Source organism: Taudactylus pleione, unplaced genomic scaffold, assembly GCF_031769625.1.
Source record: "Taudactylus pleione unplaced genomic scaffold, aTauple2 ptg000135l, whole genome shotgun sequence".
Lineage (NCBI taxonomy): Eukaryota > Metazoa > Chordata > Amphibia > Anura > Myobatrachidae > Taudactylus > Taudactylus pleione.
The window spans coordinates 1129816-1150193 of NW_028284537.1; the positions used below are offsets into that span (position 1 = coordinate 1129816).

At 44.0% G+C, this 20378-nt stretch overlaps 1 protein-coding gene across 3 annotated transcripts in view; it reads left to right on the forward strand.

Annotated features, from left to right (window-relative positions):
* FRMD4B (FERM domain containing 4B) overlaps positions 1 to 19342 on the forward strand; it is an 85439-nt gene extending 66097 nt beyond the window's left edge. The window contains exons 6-17 of one of the 3 annotated variants that reach the window (XM_088473369.1): positions 1561 to 1637; positions 2183 to 2321; positions 3044 to 3179; positions 3640 to 3773; positions 4025 to 4144; positions 4366 to 4594; positions 4917 to 4973; positions 5398 to 5533; positions 6626 to 6751; positions 7422 to 8218; positions 13854 to 13986; positions 16831 to 19342. In XM_088473369.1, the coding sequence (XP_088329495.1) occupies positions 1561 to 1637; positions 2183 to 2321; positions 3044 to 3179; positions 3640 to 3773; positions 4025 to 4144; positions 4366 to 4594; positions 4917 to 4973; positions 5398 to 5533; positions 6626 to 6751; positions 7422 to 8218; positions 13854 to 13986; positions 16831 to 16951 (2205 nt within the window). In that variant the 3' untranslated portion in view covers positions 16952 to 19342. Of the gene's footprint in view, positions 1 to 1560; positions 1638 to 2182; positions 2322 to 3043; positions 3180 to 3639; positions 3774 to 4024; positions 4145 to 4365; positions 4595 to 4916; positions 4974 to 5397; positions 5534 to 6625; positions 6752 to 7421; positions 8219 to 13853; positions 13987 to 16827 lie in introns of all 3 variants that reach the window. The other 2 variants (XM_088473368.1, XM_088473370.1) reach the window with 2 other exon arrangements.
* Positions 19343 to 20378: the final 1036 nt, after the last annotated feature.

The window sequence follows — 20378 nt, forward strand, 5'->3', positions numbered from 1 at the left end:
AAAAAATATAAATAAAATTCTTGTAGTGAAAACAGTGTGACTGAGGCTAGCAGCTCTTCCAGTAATGAGTGTGTACATGAGTGTCACACAGGACAGGAGTGGTGTCTCCTGATAGGAGCGGTGATGTCACTACTGTGTCACCAGTGGGTTGGTCGGGGCTGTGGAGTTTCACCTTTCTCCAGTATCTGAGAACTCTGGAGGAGTCAGGAAGTGCCAGATAGGCAGCAGCTCCTCTGAACGCAAGCTCTGTGGATTACCCCATACAATGGAGATTTTCGTTTCATAGGATTAAACACTGCAGGTAAGCCCATGAATGCACTACCTGCACCAGCAGAGCGCCTACACAGGCCACCGGATCTGCAGCTGCCGGTGTGCTAGGGTTCCACAGCACTTTACAGGTTGTCTGTCGAGCCTTATGACAAGGATATTGAGTCCATTATGGCTTTGAATGCTATAGTTTTAGATCTACTTGGTTTTATTATGTTTGCTTTTAATGTCATTTTTTTTTTCTGTCGGTCTTAGCATTTTTGGATATTCAGGTTTAGCAAATATTGAATATACCTTTTATATTAATGGTGCAGAGGTGCCACAATTAAAGCCTTAAACTCTGTTGCCAAATCGCTCAACTACCTATGACAGACTTGGACAATCAGTGGAGTAAAAGCTTTGTGGAACTACAAGTCCCAGCATGCACTGTCAGTTTCACCAGCTGCTCAGGTGTGGTCTAGGATATATGTTTTATCCGTCTCTGCTTTAGGTTGTGCTTGATTCAAATGTATGGAAATATATAGCTCCCTCTACAAAGGGTATGCAAAATGCAGTATGGTTACAGAATATTCTTTGTGGCTAATGTGTGTATTTGTTTGTGGTTTACTAGATTATATTGTAAAGATGTCCGTGTCTTTTATTGTCCGGGAAATAGGTTAATTTTCGAATGTTGTTAGCCAGGGGAATTAATATATATTCATTTATTGTCTATTTCTCTATAAGACCACAAAGTCATCTACAGCTAGTGAAATGAATGTGTTACATGGTAACATTGTCAGACTGTACGGTATATAATTATTATTAGTGCTATTTGCCATCATGAATCTCCCACTGATTACAGGCACTGCTGAAATTATAGTGTAATAAATCGCAAATAAAGGTTATAAAGATGATTTGTTTTAGTCTGTCTATAATTATCTCACATTTTAAATATCACCAGGCACCGTGTGCCAAGCTGGTGTTCTCTTTATTAATGTAAAGCCTCTTTTCCCCACGGTCCCTGGATTTGCAGCAGTGCAGATGCGTTAGATTACAATTTGCAGAAAATGACAATTTTTATTGAACTAGAAACTTTGCGTACGGTTGTTTGTGCTCCGTTTATAGCGTGTATATCAGACCTTTTATTTTCCCCATAAATAATAACGGCAGTTTCCTTCTTTCGTGATTTAGGTATCCAATTGTCTTTCCACAGGCTCCCTATGGTTGTAACCCATTTGATTGGGGGAAGTGTGTGGCACATTAAATGGATAATGATCAGGTTATTCATATAACAGGCCTCTTTCTCTCTTGTAGCTATTTCAGTGGAAGCAACTGGAGAATCTGTACTTTCGGGAGAAGAAGTTTGCAGTGGAAGTTCACGATCCCCGTAGGTAAGAGAAAGAGAAGTCAATGTTCACTCGCAGAATATTGATATCATTATTTTGACAGATATATGGATCTATGTACTAAGCCTTGGAGAGAGATTAAGTGGACGGAGATAAATTACCAACCAATCAGCTCCTAACTGTCACTTTACAGGCTGTGTTGGAAACATGTCAGGAGCTGATTGGTTGGTAATTTATCTCCGTTCACCTAATCTCTCGCCAAGGCTTAGTACATAGACCCCCTTAATTACAGATATAAGGAGTAAAAGTCATTACATACATTTAGTTCTGTGAAACCATTTGAAGTGATTTATATTTGGTGGCACGTGCTTTAAGCCGTCACCGTTCTCTATATAATTTATCATGTGAGGGGGAGATTTATCAAAGGTTGGAGAGAGATAAAGTAAGAACCAATCAGCGTCTGTCTTGTTACAGGCTGAGTTTGAAAAATGACAGTTGTGAGCGGATTGGTTGATTCTTTATCTCTCTCCAAGGCTTTGATAAATCTCCTCCGTCTGAGAGTTTTTTTTTTTTTTTTTCTCTGATCTCAGGATATCTGTGTCAAGACGAACCTTTGGACAGAGCGGTTTTGTAGTTCAGACGTGGTATGCGAACAATTCTGTGATCAAGGCCATATGGGTGATGGCAATTAGTCAACATCAATTTTACCTGGATAGAAAACAGAGCAAAGTGAGTTCCCACAATCTCTACCCGAAATTTTGCCGGCGCTGTTGAGGTTTCTTCTATAAATATTTGCTTGATCTTTTGGCACCATTTTGCAAAACGTTACAGGCAATTACCGGCTTAATGGTCATTTATCAGACCTGTTTAAGTAATTACCTTACTGACATCGTGAGGTAACCTCCACTGTGAGAGTTGGCATAGAGGAAGGAATTGATGCTAATTTGGTTGGTCGTTAATATTTTACACTTAACGGTGATTATCTGGGCAGTGACGTCATCACAGCACTCGTGCTGACAGAATGACGGAACTAGCACCTCGTTAATGCAGTAATGGGATAAGTAGTTCTTAACCAGTAGCGGGGGTCTCCTGAAGGGAGCGATCCTGCACTCAGCTGTTTTAACTCATTTTGCCAGTGCATAAAACATACTTGTCTACAGATGTAAGAGGTCATATATGCGCCTGCAAAACGGTCTGTTGTCTAGTGTTTTAAGTCTCAACTCTCTTAGGGGTCTATTTACTAAGCAGTGTTAGGAGACAGAGTGAAAAGTGATAAGGTGCCAGCCAATCAGCTCCCACCTGCCATCTCACAGGCTGTGTTTGAAAAATGACAGTTGGGAGCTGATTGGCTGGCACCTTATCACTTTTCACTCTGTCTCCTAACACTGCTTAGTAAATAGACCCCTAAAACTCTAAGCCCAGAATTTTAAATTATTGCTGATCTTCTACAGGCCAAAATCCCAACTGCCCGCAGCATGGACGATATTGCCGTGGATCTGACAGAAAGCGGCACAACCAGAATTTACAAAATGGTGGATGGGAAGAACCCAGTGATCATGGCAAGCAGTGGCAGCTTAATATCGTCAGGTAATCATGGTTTTCTCTTTCATTCATATGTTAGTTAGGGATGTAGTCGGCATTCCGGTGCCAGAATCCCGGCGGCTGCTATCCCGTCAGTGAGGTATTCAGGTTAGGGTTAAAGGTTAGGGTTAGGCTGCTGGATGGGAGGGTTAGAGTTAAGCTGCAGAGGGGGGGAAGGGTTATGGGTAGGCTGCGGGATCAGAGGGTTAGCGTAAGTCTGCGGGAAAGGTGGGTTAGGGGAAGGTTTAAATGACTTACCTGCAGGCATTCTGTCGGCCTTGCGTGCGCATGGATCGCGTATCCAACCGGTTACTGAATAAAAATTTGTAACGTCCAAATTCTAAACACCGTCCATAATCTGAGATTGGTGGAGAATGTAAATACACCGCTCCCGGGTGGAAACGGATGGGAGTAGTTTTGCGGGTTTTTTTTTTCTTTCTAAATGACGAAACCTTTCATGAAACAGGTTCTCTGGACTCCGAGGTCAGCGAGGAGCAAAAAGCCGATAAAATTGTGGAATTAAAGAAAAAAGAGAAAGATTTACAAGAAACCCTCCTGAAAAAAATTGAAGAACTGAAGAAAATTTGTATGCGAGAGGCGGTAAGTCACGGAGATGGAGGGGACGGGTGCTATTGATCTGATATATGTGGATTCCGCGCAGTACACTATTAGAACCGGACTTTATGAACATTTTTGTAGTTCTACATTTTATTTTGTAGAAACAAATCCTATTGTTTTTTTTTTCTCAAAAAATTTACTGGTATCGGCAACAAAATATCAAATGAGAGTTCAGCCCGTAATATTTTTGGTTAAGAAGATCGGTGACTTCATTTAGATCATTTTTCTTCTAGGAATTGACTGGCAAATTACCAACGGAGTATCCACTAATTCCCGGTGAGAAGCCCCCCAATGTTCGAAGAAGGATGGGCACTACGTTTAAATTGGATGGCAACATGATTCACAGCGAAGAGGTAAGATAGTGAGGTCATTTTCTTTTATCTAGAAGTGCAGACATTACTCCCTCGGCTGAGGCATCGCTCGACTCTTCTATGTGGTGTTCAACAATGGCTTCTGCCTACAGGAAGTGCCCCCCGTCACACTTCCTGTGTAACCAGTTGTTACTTATATTGTGGTCGACCTGTGGTATAATTTATTTATTATGTTTTTTTCCATGGTTTTTCTTTTCTGCCAGGATTCCGATTTGCAAACTCTGGAGCACAAATTCCTCATACAACAACAAATGGTGGAGGCCACAAAGAAACTCTTGATGGAGCCCGACCTCCGCAAGAACGTCAAGCGCAAGAGGAAGCAGGATTATACCGACGCCATAAAGAGGCTGCAGGACATAGAAAGTGCAATCAATGAATATAGAATCAAGAGCGGGAAGGATCCTACAAAAAGGGCCTCTCTGCTTTTACAAGGTACATGGACTTGCAAATTTCCAACATGCTGGGCGCACATCGAGTAACAAATCAAGCTGAAGTTATGACTAAATTCGCCTTGGGTTGACGGAATTGTAGCGTAATGGTGCTCTAATATCACAATGATGTACATCGGCTCCAGCTAATCCGATCTGTTATTAAGTGGTTAAATCTGAGCCCCCCCTATACCTTAGATGTTAATTTTAAGTTTTTAATCAAAAATAATCTATGCCTTTTGGTTTAATTCTGCAAAAGGAAACTTTTCTCTGCAGGTAGTGTTACCTTTTAGTCGACTGCTCACTAAACATTTTTTTTTTTTTAGATGACATCATACCATCAGAAAGCAGCTCCTTGTCCGATACAACCACCTTTGATGATGGTAAGTCTCCAGCGAACGCTTACATGCATTGTAAATGGCTTCAATCAAACCCAATATAAAAAGCAGATAGTCCTGGTTTTTTTTGCCTTCCTCTGAAAAAGAGACACTTAATACAGACATGCAGTGTATTTATCATATACACAATGGTTGTCAGAGGTTATAGTGCCACCTAGTGGCCACTGTTATGTGAGTAAACAGTGATATAGCACAGGAATCCTTGAGTACAATTGAAACGGTCTTTATTTAGCTCACCATTTGGCAACAGTTAGATCGTTATCACACTTTTTCCATTAACGTGAATGTGGAGTAACTGTGACAGCTGCACTGTGGTGCACCGCATGTGTTACACGAAAGTCTACTGCATCTGTTTGCTTAAAATAAATTCTGCATGCTCTGATTGCCTTTATTTTTGCCTTATTTTCAGACGAATCTCTGTATCTACAAGGACAGAGGTCCCTGCAGAATTCCCCTAAAATACGACCTCCGAAGTCCATGGGGGACAGAAGCCTTTCCAGAAAGTCTTCACTCAACGAGCAGTTTTCAGACATACGGTTGGCGAGGTATAAAGCTTTGCTTTCACGTCATTACCTGTGCACCAGTATTATCAATAGTCCTGTCGTCTCTAGAGCTTCCACGCGTTTCGCTTTTCCAGGGAGAGCACCGTTTTGTTCTAGTGGAAAACTGTCTCGGAAAACCCTACTGATATATGATGATATAGGGCAGCAGTAAAAATAGATTTGTGTGACTGGTTTGTTTTACTTATCACCCAAAAGGAAACAATGGGGGTGGATTTATCAGTTGACCAAACTTTTTTGTTTTGCATGGATCTCTAGATTAGAATTACTTCTGGCCATGTTTCACAGCAGGAAAAAGTTGGTCTGAGCTAACCGTAATCTGCATTTATTTATAGCCAGCCAGTATACTCTGGTTTAGAAGCTCAAGTGTCTTTGGTGTAAGACTAAATGTTATAATATTGCATGCCGTCTTTGTTTGACGTGTGACGTTAAACAGATGATTACATAATATCCGAGAAAAGAGTTCCAAGAGAAAGCCCATGCCCTTAGGTGTAAATGGTCCTTGCATTAAGCTAATCAGTTCATTTGCTGCTGAAACTAAATGGAAAAAAAAAAGATGTGTATATTTTTATGTATTATATAAAGGTACAGATTGTGCATTATTATGCATGCAGAAATTATATTATGGTGGTTAACTGCTTAATGTAAGGAAAATAAATAAATACTGATTATTAAAAAATTAACATAAACAAGTTTAATTACATTTTACAACTCTTCAGTGTGTGTCATTCTGCCCTCTTCTGTGAATAATTGTTTTTAAAATAAGTGAGACCTTCCATACGGCTTTGAAGTTAAATACAAACCGGATACTGCCACCTAGTGGTTATACTGCTCTTGAGGGTACAGAATGTTTTTTTTTTTTTTTTATTATTATTATTATTTTTTATTTTATTCAACAATGTAAATGTCTTATAATATTTAATTGTCTTTTTCTTCATGTATAATGAGATCAATAATTTATTTGCAAATGTAGAAACTGTTTATGTCATTCTAGAATCTGCGCTTGTACTTTTGTATTATTCTTGCAACAAATGTTCCTTTTATTAATGTATTTTGTGTATGTCTTCCCATATATAGTCACAGAGAGCCTACATCAACACACAGCAGCCCCTACAAGACTGCGGAGAGGAAACCCCACGGAGGTAGAAGCATGCCATCCACTCCTGTGCTAACACGAAACGCCTACAGCAGCAATCACCTCCAGTAAGACACAAACAACTTTATCAAACACGTTTGTGCAGCCAAAACTCTGTAATCATTATTCACCATAGAACTACATTGGCTGCTTGTTTTTTTTTTTTTTGTGTTTGCTGTACTTTGGGGAAGCCGCACCTGTTTTGAGTGTGGAATAAAAGATCAATATGGTCGACAGGGACAAATGGCCGATAATGCTGAAAGTCGACAGGGTTAAAGGTCGCCGCACAAATGGTCGGCACAAAACTGGTCTAGTTTTTTTTTTTTTTTTTCATGGTAATATGGAGTAATCAGTAACTGGATGTAATGCAACACGGCAACCTCCAGTTGTTTTACATAATAGTGGCCTGTAACAGTCACGTGTGTAAACCTCCATGTAATTTTATCAGCTTCCACATTAACCAGGCCTAAACCCTCTGCACTTGTACAATATAGATGTACATACGTGTGCCCAATTCGGCTATAGATCAGGTCATTTGGCAGACACGCATCATATGGGATACAGAACTTGTTGAGTGGCAGAAAAGGGCTCTATTGAAGATGAGAGAGATGAGTATGTGCCATTGGCCAAATATTTTTGACGTTAACGAATTGTACAAACCTATAGACATAAACAGCTAATATAGCCTAGGAAGGTTTTCAGTGTTACCAAACTAACCATTTTTTTTAATTCCATTAGGAATGAAGGGATCGTCCACCACAGCATGCAGCGCCGAGGGAGTCTAGAATCCCATACGCCTCTCATTGTTGACTCTGTGGATGGTAATGCGACATTCTCAATCTCCAAAAGTCAGCGGAGCAACAGCACCGAGGTTCTAGATGACGGCTCCTCTTACACCAGCCAGTCCAGCTCGGAGTACTACAGCACACCGCCAAAGCAAAACCACTGTTACGCCACTCAGACGCTAGACAACCGCCGCGATAGGAGGCGGCACAAGAAGCAAAACTTCTCTGCGGCAAACTCTGGGAGCATGCCCAACTTAGCGCACAAGGACGCACGGAACAGTGTTTACCAAATAACCCAGAACCAGCCATCCTCAAACTATTACATCACAGGATACTCGGCGTACCATGACGGCGATCCCTATTATAACGGAGGATACATATATGAGAATGATACCGAGGGACAATACAGTGTGAACCCCTCATATCGAACAACTGTGCACTATGGTTATGACCCTTATAGGGATGTGAGGTATGACGGAGACCAGATTGTGGCTCACAACCCTTATGCCACACTGAGGCTTCCTAGGAAGAAACCCGCAAAGACAACGGAACAGATCACAAAGAACATTCACAAGGCCATTGTGGCCGAGCATTTAAGGGGATGGTACCAGCGGGCGGCGTATCAGAAAGACCCAACCCATGGACCTCAAGGAATGGTGGAGTCTGACCGGGGTTCACAGAGGAGCCTCTGTTTTGCCTCTATGCCGGTTCCCTCATCTCCCAGCATCCGGACTCCATCCTGCTCTTCCGGTAAGGAAAAATAGTCCTCTCTGTGCTCAGCTAACTTGGCTACGAGTTACTCTAGCTATAGCCGTACAGTGGGCATCTAAACTGTAATGTTTACTGATTAAGGCTCATCGGGATTGAGTCAATAAGTGGCGATGTGGCCGCCGAACAGCTGGTGATGTGCGCATATTTCCATCTATTACCTCTATGGGGTGCGAATAAAAAAAAATGGAGATTCTGCTTATATAATAATATAATATTTATTTATTACCTATAAAATATAAAGCAGATCTAATGCGCTTTAAAGCTTTAGATGGGAAGCACAGTTTTAGACACCGTGCGAGATCCCTGACCTGAGTACATAGTGACACTTGGCACAATATATGTATTGGAAATGAGAACTAAGGGCCTGATTCAGAGCCGGACGCTCTGACCAGAGAGCTCGCTCTGAATCAGGGCCCTCCTACCTAAAAATGGAGCGGCCTCTTGGACGCTCGCATAGGTGTGGGTTACCACCCACAGCTTATGCCAGCGTCCACGATGATGGTCGCGATGGTCAAGACCATCGCGACCATTGGGCTTGCGACGAGACCCTGCGGTAGGGTCTCGTGGCCGCAAGCCCTGGAGTGATTTTGGCTCTATCAGAGCCAAAATCACTCCCACTGACATCACTAGTGATGTCAGTGGGGCCGGACCCAGACGGTAGGCATTCCCATGGGAACGCCTCCGTCTGGCAGCCATGCCCCCGGCACGCCCACCAAAGGGGGCGTGCTGTCAGTCACCATCGACAGCACGCCCCCTTTGGTGCGAGACCCGGAGCGACAGCTTGGCTGTCGCTATGCGGGTCTCGCGCATGCGCACGACGGAGCTCCCTCCGTTGTGTGCATGCGCATTAGGGCACCATCGACCCGCTTGCGAGCGTCCTACGCTCGCGAGCGGGTCTGAATTAGGCCCTAAGTTCAGCCAACACTTTGGGCAAATAAGGGGGGCATTTAACAAGCCAGGAATTATTTCAAGGAATAGAATTCCACTAGAGCATGCCCGTGCTCATACACACTGGGGGGCAGGTATATTTGTGGTCTGAACAAGTGTTGATAATTGTACAGTATAGCTGCTCACTAGAATTCACTAATCATAGGCTCCACTATATTCGATCACCGCACAAAACAAAGGCTGAGTCTCCTGCCACAGTTAGTTCAGCATCTCTATGCTAATGCCGCTATAAAGCCCTTCCCTGGTGTACATCCATGTGTCCGAATGTGCAAGGACTGAGACGCCCGCTGTCAGCGCCCGCAGACGCTGAAATACCGCTTGGTACATCTTTAGACGCATCATCGAAACTTGCACCAGCCCTTTGGTAGATGCGGTGTCTACGCCAGAGTTTTGCGTCCTATGTGAGCGGTTCAGCGTCTTTGTATGCAAACCGCTTTCAGAGACCCTCCCATCAGACCTCTCCGTACGTCTTTTTAGCCACCCGTTACCTCCCAATTCCCGTCCAGGAAAGCCCCTTACAATTCTGCTACTGTGCGCCCGTATTTGTACGTAGAAAATCAGGAAGAGCGCACAGAAGAAAAAATATCAGCCGTTTGCGTGAATATCGACAAGGCGCGCGAATGAATCCGTTCCTAAAGTTTACTTGGTGTGCAAGTAAACTTTAGGAACTTCAGAGGTTTAGAATGTTCGTTGTTATCGGACCTCATTCAGAGCCGTTCGCAAAATGCGAGCGCTCGCTCTGAATGAGGGTGGCCGCTTCTCTGTAAAGCGCTGGCCGCTCGCTAAGCTGTGGGTGACCACCCACAGCTTTAGCGAGCGGCCAGGTTGATGGTCGCGATGGTCAAGACCATGAAGACCATCGGGGCTTGCGACGAGACCCTTTTGGTAGGGTCTCGTCTGCCACAAGCCCCAGTGAGCTTTCGGCTCAGGGCCTCATCATCGACCCGCTTGCGAGCAGGTCTGAATGAGGCCCACAGTGAGCAAGACCTTTTAAATTAATGCTTCAAAATATTTGTGTGATCTTTTCCCAATATCCGACCTCAATTAAAAAAAAAAACATTGTTGCATAGCGACTATTAATAATTAAATTGTACTTAGAAACCCGATACGTAATTTTCGTTGTAAGGCATATTACATTAACTAGTAAGCTTGATTTCCGTATCTAATGTACTCTACTGTGCAGTGTTACAGGTAGGCCACAGAAATGGTTTTGTTGCTTATTACGGAGATAATAATGAAAGGTCCCTCTAGTTAAACAGTTGTGTTGTCCTGTCTGGGTGGCTGCGGGATGATATCTGAAATGAATGAAGTGCGTTCGGCTTATGTACAAAAAGTTACTTTTCTCAGTTCCGTTTATTGGCTACAAGAGATGCTATAGCCCATATTAGTGATGTAGTGCATTGTGCCACATTCCGAGTGTTTATTCATGCTATAGCCCATATTAGTGATGTAGTGCATTGTGCCACATTCCGTGTGTTTATTCATGCTATAGCTCATATTAGTGATGTAGTGCATTGTGCCACATTCCGAGTGTTTATTCATGCTATAGCCCATATTAGTGATGTAGTGCATTGTGCCACATTCCGTGTGTTTATTCATACTATAGCCCATATTAGTGATGTAGTGCATTGTGCCACATTCCGAGTGTTTATTCATGCTATAACCCATATTAGTGATGTAGTGCATTGTGCCACATTCCGTGTGTTTATTCATGCTATAGCTCATATTAGTGATATTGGCCCTCATTCAGAGCCGTACGCTCTGAATGAGGGCCGGGCTCCATTTTCATGGAGCGTCCTCCTGGACGCTCGTATAGCTGTGGGTCACCACCCACAGGCTATACGAGCGTGCATTGTGATGGTCGCGATGGTCGAGACCATCGCGACCATCGAATTTGCGAGCCGGAGCCTGCGGTTGAGGTTTTCAACCGCAAGCTCCGGAGTGATTTTGGCTCTATCAGAGCCAAAATCACTCCCACTGACATCACTAGTGATGTCTGTGGGCCGGCTTTTGACGGGAGGCGTTCCCGTGGGAACGCCCCCGTCACGGAGGCACGCCCCTGGCATGCCCACCAAAGGGGGCGTGCTGTCAATCAACATTGACAGCACGCCCCCTTTGATCGGACACAACGAGCGAAGGACTTTCCTTCGCTCGTCGCGTCTGGCGCATGCGCACGACGGAGCTCCCTCCGTCGTGCGCATGCTCAGTCCATAACATCGACCCACTTGCGAGTGGACAGCCGCTCGCGAGTGGGTCTGAATCAGGCCCATAGTGCATTGTGCCACATTCCGTGTGTTCATTCATGCTATAGCCCATATTAGTGATGTAGTGCATTGTGCCACATTCCGAGTGTTTATTCATACTATAGCCCATATTAGTGATGTAGTGCATTGTGCCACATTCCGAGTGTTTATTCATGCTATAGCCCATATTAGTGATGTAGTGCATTGTGCCACATTCCGTGTGTTCATTCATGCTATAGCCCATATTAGTTATGTAGTGCATTGTGAAACATTCCGAGTGTTCATTCATGCTATAGCCCATATTAGTGATGTAGTGCATTGTGCCACATTCCGAGTGTTCATTCATGCTATAGGCTATAGCCCATATTAGTGATGTAGTGCATTGTGTCACATTCCGAGTGTTTATTCATGCTATAGGCTATAGCCCATATTAGTGATGTAGTGCATTGTGCCACATTCCGAGTGTTCATTCATCTATAGCCCATATTAGTGATGTAGTGCATTGTGCCACATTCCGAGTGTTCATTCATGCTATAGCCCATATTAGTGATGTAGTGCATTGTGCCACATTCTGAGTGTTCATTCATGCTATAGCCCATATTAGTGATGTAGTGCATTGTGCCACATTCCGTGTGTTCATTCATGCTATAACCCATATTAGTGATGTAGTGCATTGTGCCACATTCCGAGTGTTTATTCATACTATAGCCCATATTAGTGATGTAGTGCATTGTGCCACATTCCGAGTGTTTATTCATACTATAGCCCATATTAGTGATGTAGTGCATTGTGCCACATTCCGAGTGTTTATTCATGCTATAGCCCATATTAGTGATGTAGTGCATTGTGCCACATTCCGTGTGTTCATTCATGCTATAGCCCATATTAGTTATGTAGTGCATTGTGTCACATTCCGAGTGTTTATTCATGCTATAGGCCATATTAGTGATGTAGTGCATTGTGCCACATTCCGAGTGTTCATTCATCTATAGCCCATATTAGTGATGTAGTGCATTGTGCCACATTCCGAGTGTTTATTCATACTATAGCCCATATTAGTGATGTAGTGCATTGTGCCACATTCTGAGTGTTTATTCATGCTATAGCCCATATTAGTGATGTAGTGCATTGTGCCACATTCCGAGTGTTCATTCATGCTATAGGCTATAGCCCATATTAGTGATGTAGTGCATTGTGTCACATTCCGAGTGTTTATTCATGCTATAGGCTATAGCCCATATTAGTGATGGAGTGCATTGTGTCACATTCCGAGTGTTCATTCATACTATAGCCCATATTAGTGATGTAGTGCATTGTGCCACATTCCGTGTGTTCATTCATGCTATAGCCCATATTAGTTATGTAGTGCATTGTGCCACATTCCGAGTGTTCATTCATGCTATAGCCCATATTAGTGATGTAGTGCATTGTGCCACATTCCGAGTGTTTATTCATACTATAGCCCATATTAGTGATGGAGTGCATTGTGTCACATTCCGAGTGTTTATTCATGCTATAGGCTATAGCCCATATTAGTGATGTAGTGCATTGTGCCACATTCCGAGTGTTCATTCATGCTATAGCCCATATTAGTGATGTAGTGCATTGTGCCACATTCCGAGTGTTCATTCATGCTATAGGCTATAGCCCATATTAGTGATGTAGTGCATTGTGTCACATTCCGAGTGTTCATTCATGCTATAGCCCATATTAGTGATGTAGTGCATTGTGCCACATTCCGTGTGTTCATTCATGCTATAGCCCATATTAGTTATGTAGTGCATTGTGCCACATTCCGAGTGTTCATTCATGCTATAGCCCATATTAGTGATGTAGTGCATTGTGCCACATTCCGAGTGTTCATTCATGCTATAGCCCATATTAGTGATGTAGTGCATTGTGTCACATTCCGAGTGTTTATTCATGCTATAGGCTATAGCCCATATTAGTGATGTAGTGCATTGTGCCACATTCCGAGTGTTCATTCTAGCACCCAGCACCTGTCACAACCCATGCGGTTCCTCTTTCCTGCCAGGGGTGTCGCTCTCTGCTCTGGTGCTTCCAGCACACTCAGCTGATGCAACAGACTGCTGAGATATAGACCAGTGTGTGCTAGAAGCACCGGAGCAGAGAGCTACACCCCAGACAGCAAAGAGGAACTGCACAGGTTGTGACAGGTGCTGGGTGCTAGAATGAACACTACATTCCCATCATTATGTCGTACAGATGCAATGGAATTTCACTTGGCGAGAGTGATGGGCATCATTGTACTTGGGACCTCTGTGGCCAATGCATGGTGTCTGTACTGCAGCACTTCTGTAGTGCTCCGAATATCATTTTTATTTTATTTTGTGTTTTGCTTTTGTTTATCGTTTTAAGTTTGGTCAATGGGAGAGATGCATTTATTTCTGTTCACTTTGCAGTGTCTTCCACAAGCACAACAGGGAGTCGGTGGGCACATAACATCACAATGCCGTACCCAGAATACAACACTGTATCCCACCCGGCTTACACCGGCTACTCCACCGCATACAGCAGCACGCCTCTGCCGAGCAGGTGAGTCTGGATTGCAGTCAGACCGGCTCAGCCGTCTTCTCTACATTCTCGGCTTCTCCTGAACCGAGACGTGTTGAAAAGGGTCCTTCTCCTACAGGCGCTTTGTGTTCCTGCTGCTGCTTCTGTGTAGGGGCACCGTCTGATTTATGAGACCTGGGAAACTATTGTTACAGGCGCAAAATGCTTCTCATTCTGAGCTGCTAACAGTAACCTTGGTCATTCATTGTGGGATGCAATCGGGAAACCGGCTGACATGATCCCGACAGCCGGCTTCCCGACTGCTTTATCCCAGCGTGGGTTAAATGACAGGCGTCTATATCTAGACGCCTGTCATTTTCCCGGCGCCGGGCGCCACGAGCGGACAGCCGCAGGGGGGGAGGATTAGGTTTAGCGCACCCGGGGATGACTTAGGGTTAGGCACCCCCCCAGGAGGGTTAGGCTAGGGGGAAGGATGGTTAGGCACCCCCGTGGGGAAATTAGGGTTAGGCACCCCCCCGGGAGGGTTAGGGTTAGGCTAGGGGGAGGGAGGGTTAGGCACCCCCGGGGGGGACTTAGGGTTAGGCACCCCACCGGGGGACTTAGGTTTAGGCTAGGGGAAGGGGGGGGATTAGGGTTAGGCACTTGGGGGGGAGGTTAGGGTTAGGGACCCCTAAGGAGGGTTAGGGCCGGGGTTAGTGATTACTTACCTTAAGACGATCGGGATTTCCAGCGGTCGGGCTGCTGCTGCCGGGATCTGTTCAGCTGTTGGGCTGCCGCTGCCGGGAATCGAACCGCCGGCCATATTTCTTACCGATTCCTTCATTGTAGCTCTACCAGTTGCTGATTGGGACCACAGCCGAAAGAACTGGGAAAGGAAAAATGGGGACTTCATCCATTGTCTTTCCAAGTATCCACTGTTTATATTCTGTAAAGTCACCAGTTCTTGGGTAGAGAGGACAAAAAGGGCTCCTGGCGACTTTTTCATTGATTTTATTTATTTATTTGTTTTAATACAAAGGGTCTCATGTACTAAGTATAAGACAGCCGCGACACAGTACAAAATCTACTTTGGTGTGGCACGGATCGTGGGCGAATCTATAATGGGTGCAGGGTGTGTGGGCTCATACTGCATGCCCAGCACCCATACCTTATACTTAAATCAATGTAATGCTGGGCACACCCTTGTCGATATATAATTTGTTTGATCGATGAACGATATACAGTGCATGTGCACAATTTTACCGATATATCAGGTCAGCCCTGCCGATGCCAATATATCTTGCAGGTATATGGGTGCGTGTATGTATGGGCGACCGGTCAACAGACTGTATACTTGCTGCAGGGACCGCCGACACTGACATCACAACTGGGCGGGCCAGTTGTAATGTCAGGACCGACATATCGAGCGGCCCCTTGGTAAGCGTGTATAGCTTAAAAACCGACTGCTCAGACTGCAGATCAGTCTGCTGACCAATCCGTCGTTATAGTATGTACCCAGCTTAAGCTGCATGTCGTAATCTGGGTATATTTTGTCAATGATCTGCCTACAACAAAACATTAGTTGCCGCAAAAATACAACCATTTAGTGCACCTCCCCCCACGCCATTTTTCCGAAGATCTGTGTATGTGCATTAGAGAAATCACAGAAAAAATGGCGGAGGCCCCGTTTTCCTGGAGTTTTGCACATGCACAGTAGACTTCCTCTCTTAAACCACCCTTGGCACAGATGCACCTAAAATTCCCCATCTACAGTACAAGGCACCGCAAGGGTTCTGTAACGCTGTAGAGTGGCTCATTTTAGCCATAAATGAGGCTAAACCAATGAGTAATTAAACAGAACAGTGGATATAGACTTTACTTAAGATTTCATACAGTGCGTCTCCTCCTCCCCGCAAACCCAGTCACACTTCCAGGTTGTGGGGGCCTCTTCCGAGAGCGGTGAGTGGGATCGCATCTTAATACTTGCTCAGCAGACTGTTGCAGAACCAAGCCATTAAGTGGTTATGTTTTTGCTGCAATTTATGTTTTGTTGCAGGCAGATATTTAACAAAATGTACTCAAGATTACAACTTGCAGCCATGCAAATTTGGCTGTTCAGCTGCTGTGGAACTACAAATCCCAGCATTCCCTGCCATCCAGGAGCTTGCAATGTCTGCTGGAACTTGTCGTTCCAGCACCCCTGGAGAGCCTCTCTCCTGTAGGTGCTCTGGGACTAATTCAGACCCACTCGCGAGCGATGAGCGCTCACAAGCGGGTCGATGGTACCCAAGTGCGCATGCGCACGACGGAAGGAGCTCTGTCGTGCGCATGCGCGAGACCTGAATAACGACGGCCAAGCCGTCGCTGTGGGTCTCGTACCAAAGGGGGCGTGCTGTCGATGGTGAGTGACAGCACGCCCCCTTTGGGGGCATGCCGGGTGCGTGGCTGCCCAGATGGAGGCGTTCCCATGGGAACGCCTACCGTCTGGGTCCGGCCCCACTGACATCACTAGTGATGTCAGTGGGAGTGTTTTTGGCTCTGATAGAGCCAAAAGCACTCCGGGCTTGCGGAAGACGAGACCCTACCACAAGGGTCTCGTGGCAAGCCCGATGGTCGCGATGGTCTTGACCATCGTGACCATCTTTTTGGCAGCTCGCATAAGCTGTGGGTGGTCACCCACAGCTATGCGAGCGTCCAGGAGGCCGCTCCAATTTTAGCTAGGACGGCTCTGAATCAGGCCCTCTGTTCCACACAGTGACAATAGCAAATATTGACGGTGTCACTTTACACGTGTGTTTCATGGTGCAACAAGCATGCGTCTTTGTGTGTTCGTGTCTGTATATGTAGTTTTGTAAACATTTTATTTTCTATTTTGATTCCTAGAAGTTTTCTCACTTATACCCCCCAGCTCGATGACACGGACGTTGCCCCGCTAGAAGACAGCCCTCTTCAAACCGAACAGGACATCTTGTGGCATGAAGATTCCAAGCCGGGCACTTTAGTCTGATGTGAGATCCTCGAGACGTTTGTCGATTCTTCAGTCTTCACCTCACGTGCCTTGCAGTGAATGTGACCTCACACCGGTGCTTCGGAATTCCATTGACTAGTCTAATGGCACAGGCTTGCCATAGAAAAATGGGCAATATTCCATGGATTGACTAGCAAGGCACTCCTAATATGCTGTCTGGTAAAGAATAGCACTTGGTTTTATGACTGAACGTAAAAAGCACTTTGTGGAATCGCTATGTGACAAGAACATAATGTCAGACTGTGAACATCGCTGGAATCTTGCCCTGTTTCCCCAAAACGTGGTCTCTGTCGAAGCACAAGGAAAGCGCAAAAAAGTCACATTTTGCGTTGCAGACCGATGAATGAGTGAATGGTGTGCACCCGAGCTAAAACATTGCAATCAGTATTGGATCATTCAAATGAAGGATTTTAGCAAGAATGCATATATGGAAGATGTCTTTTTTTAAGCCGCCATTTTGTTGAATACCAATGCAATGCTTCCAGTTAACGTAAAAAAAAAAGTTCAAATGAACTTTCCCTAAAAGTTGTAAAATCATGGAAATGTATATAAGTTTTCTTCTTGGCTACTTTTTAACTCCGTTGTTTTTTTTTTAATATATATATATATATATATCACTCTGTTCCATTACTTACAAGCTTGACGAATTTATCATGGTACAGCTCGGATTTTTATAAATGATCACCAAACCTTTTTTTACAGAATGGTTATAATCTGCTGGTCAGGTATCACTAATATCTTTTTATTATTTGCAATAGAACAATAGGAATTTCTTGTGTGGAAGGTACGGTGGAGATCTACAAGCGTGTCGAAGGCCAGGATGTTTTTGCAATGTTTTTTTTGCTGGCTGTGCCCAAAAACAAAAATAAGCTCAGATTTGTTATTGAATATTCTTTTTGTTTCCATTATTTACTAAGGCTCAATTTAAAAAGTCAACTGCAAATTTCTCAGAGGCATTTAATCAATGTTATTTTAAGAGATGTCAGGACTTTGGTAACCATTTAAAGAAAATGAAAACCGGATCCTGCAGAAGGCTACAAATGTATTTCATTGTGTGTCAGAAAACAGCGTACAATGGATTGCACTTACACTTTTTACTCTGCAATGTTAATGCAGTATTGTACCTTCAGATTACTATGGCTTTTATGTGCCCCCTTTACCATCAGTCTGTGCTTCTCAGCTGTGTCTCTGTATAATCAGACCAAGCGGTTTCTTTCTGCTGTCTCTATCCCCTGTATCAGACACCTCTGTATCCGGTGCACAGAGCGACGTAAACCAGGGCGTCTCAGGGCTATAAGCATAATCAATTCTGATTATATAAATTCGTGAAAAATTGCAGAAGCCGCAAAAGTTGCAGTAGGGCACATATGAACTAATGCATTGAGGTTATGTGAAGGTGGAGAACTAATTAAGCCCATATTTATCAACGAGTGATATTCATGTTATCACTCGCTACTAATCTTAAGTGATGCTGCAACCAATCAAAAAATGTTCATTTTTCAACACATAACCGTTAGGAGCTGATTGGTTGGAGCACCATTTAAGATTAGTAACGAGTGATTACAAGAATATCACTTGTTGATAAATCTGGGTCTAAATAAGAAAATAAAAAAAAAGTTCTGTGAAATTTACGAACATTACATATGTTTTTTTTCTTTTTTTTTTAAAGATAAGAAAGGCTTAGATTAGAGACCGGTTAGCTGTTCTCTTGTCCTTCAGCTTTTGTTGACACACAGCTCCTGCGATCCCCATAGGGGCACATGCTAAATTAGGAACATGGGCGTTCTCTCGAAGACGGGGCTTCACCTGTTTGCAGTAGCTGCAGGTTTTTCCAGTCGCTCCGAGAAATGTCAGCCAGCGAAGGCTGAACAATCCTTTTCAGTACTCTATAAAAGTCACCGTGACCTCTACTTACATAATCAGGCGCTCAGCTCCGAACACAGTTCATTTCTTCCAGGACAAAGCATGCTGGAACAGGAGCCTGTGTTACCTCTCGCCTTGTGTTTGCTTCAGGCGGTGTTTCATGGGATTAACCAGTTTTCTGCAAGACAGGGCTGCAGATCCCACCCACCACCTCACATAGGAATGTTCCTTAATAATGTTCGTGAGGTTGATTTTTTTTTTTTTCACTTTTTATAATTTTTTTGTTTTAAACTTATGTATACAGATATGAGAATCAAGCTGGTCCTTAGTCATTTGGATTATTGGGGTATAGCAGAAAATCTGATCTAATGGAAATGAGAGAACAATATTTATTTGGTTTGTATAGCAACTTCTTGGAGACGATTCCTTTTGCAATTTCTGCTTCTGGGCCAAATTTTTTTTTAAACAGATGGGTCCTATAATAAAAAAAGAAATTGTTAGAAATTGGTTGCTCGTGTTTCTGTTTTGTTTATTTGACATTTTACAAGAATAAGTTGCGAAGCTTGGGGAAAATGGTGTAATCACATTGACTGGCTTACTGCTGTCTCTTGGTTAGGACATCAACAATTTGTTGAAACAACCCAGGTCTTTCTGCTTGATCTCTCTCTGGAACTGAGCAGACTACCCCTAAAATAGGGGTAAGCAACGTGCGGCATTCCAGCTGCTATGGAACTACACATCCCTGCATGCCGTCCCACATATTTGCTGCTAGGGCATGCTGAAACTGTGGCAGGGCATGCTGGAATGTATAGTTCCACAATGCTTACCTGGCTCTGAAAACTAGCCCAAGGTCCTCCTCTCTTTATTTCAGCCCTATACCCACCTCCAGCACACTAGTAGTCCAAACAATTTAACTCCAACCTACACTGCAGGGCATCGTTCCCAGGGGTGGGGCACAGTGGCAAACCACTGGGCACCCGGCACAATGAGCGATCAAAGATTTGGGAACACAATGACAGTTGGGCAGGTGTGCTGGTCTAGTACATAAGTACTCAATTGCAATTTGTTGAGTGATTTTCTTAGTGTACTATTGTTTTTCTTTGCTCTACCCAGATATAAGCTATGCACTTAGGTATTTATGCCCTGTCTAATAACCCCCCATTGGGGGTGTGGTCATGCCATAATGGGGACATGACTAGTGCTTCCAGCATGCTGGCCCCCTCAAAAAGCTTTGAATTGCACCAATGGCAGGCTTGCGTGGTATGGTGAGCCAGTAAACACCTCTAGACTTGGCGGGACAGTCCATTCAACTCAGGTCAGTTGTAAGCCATGCTTTGTTCAGTATTGTTGTTATCATTTATTTATATGGCGCCAAAAGTTTTCCGCAGCGCCTTACATAGTACATAAACAAATAGGTGACCAGTGACGTACAGTACAATACAATACAATACAGGACAAGTACATGGATAATATGCACTGCTACATTAGCGATCATAACACCCACATAAGCAGCAGAGCATAAACATGGGGAGTAAGAAGTAGA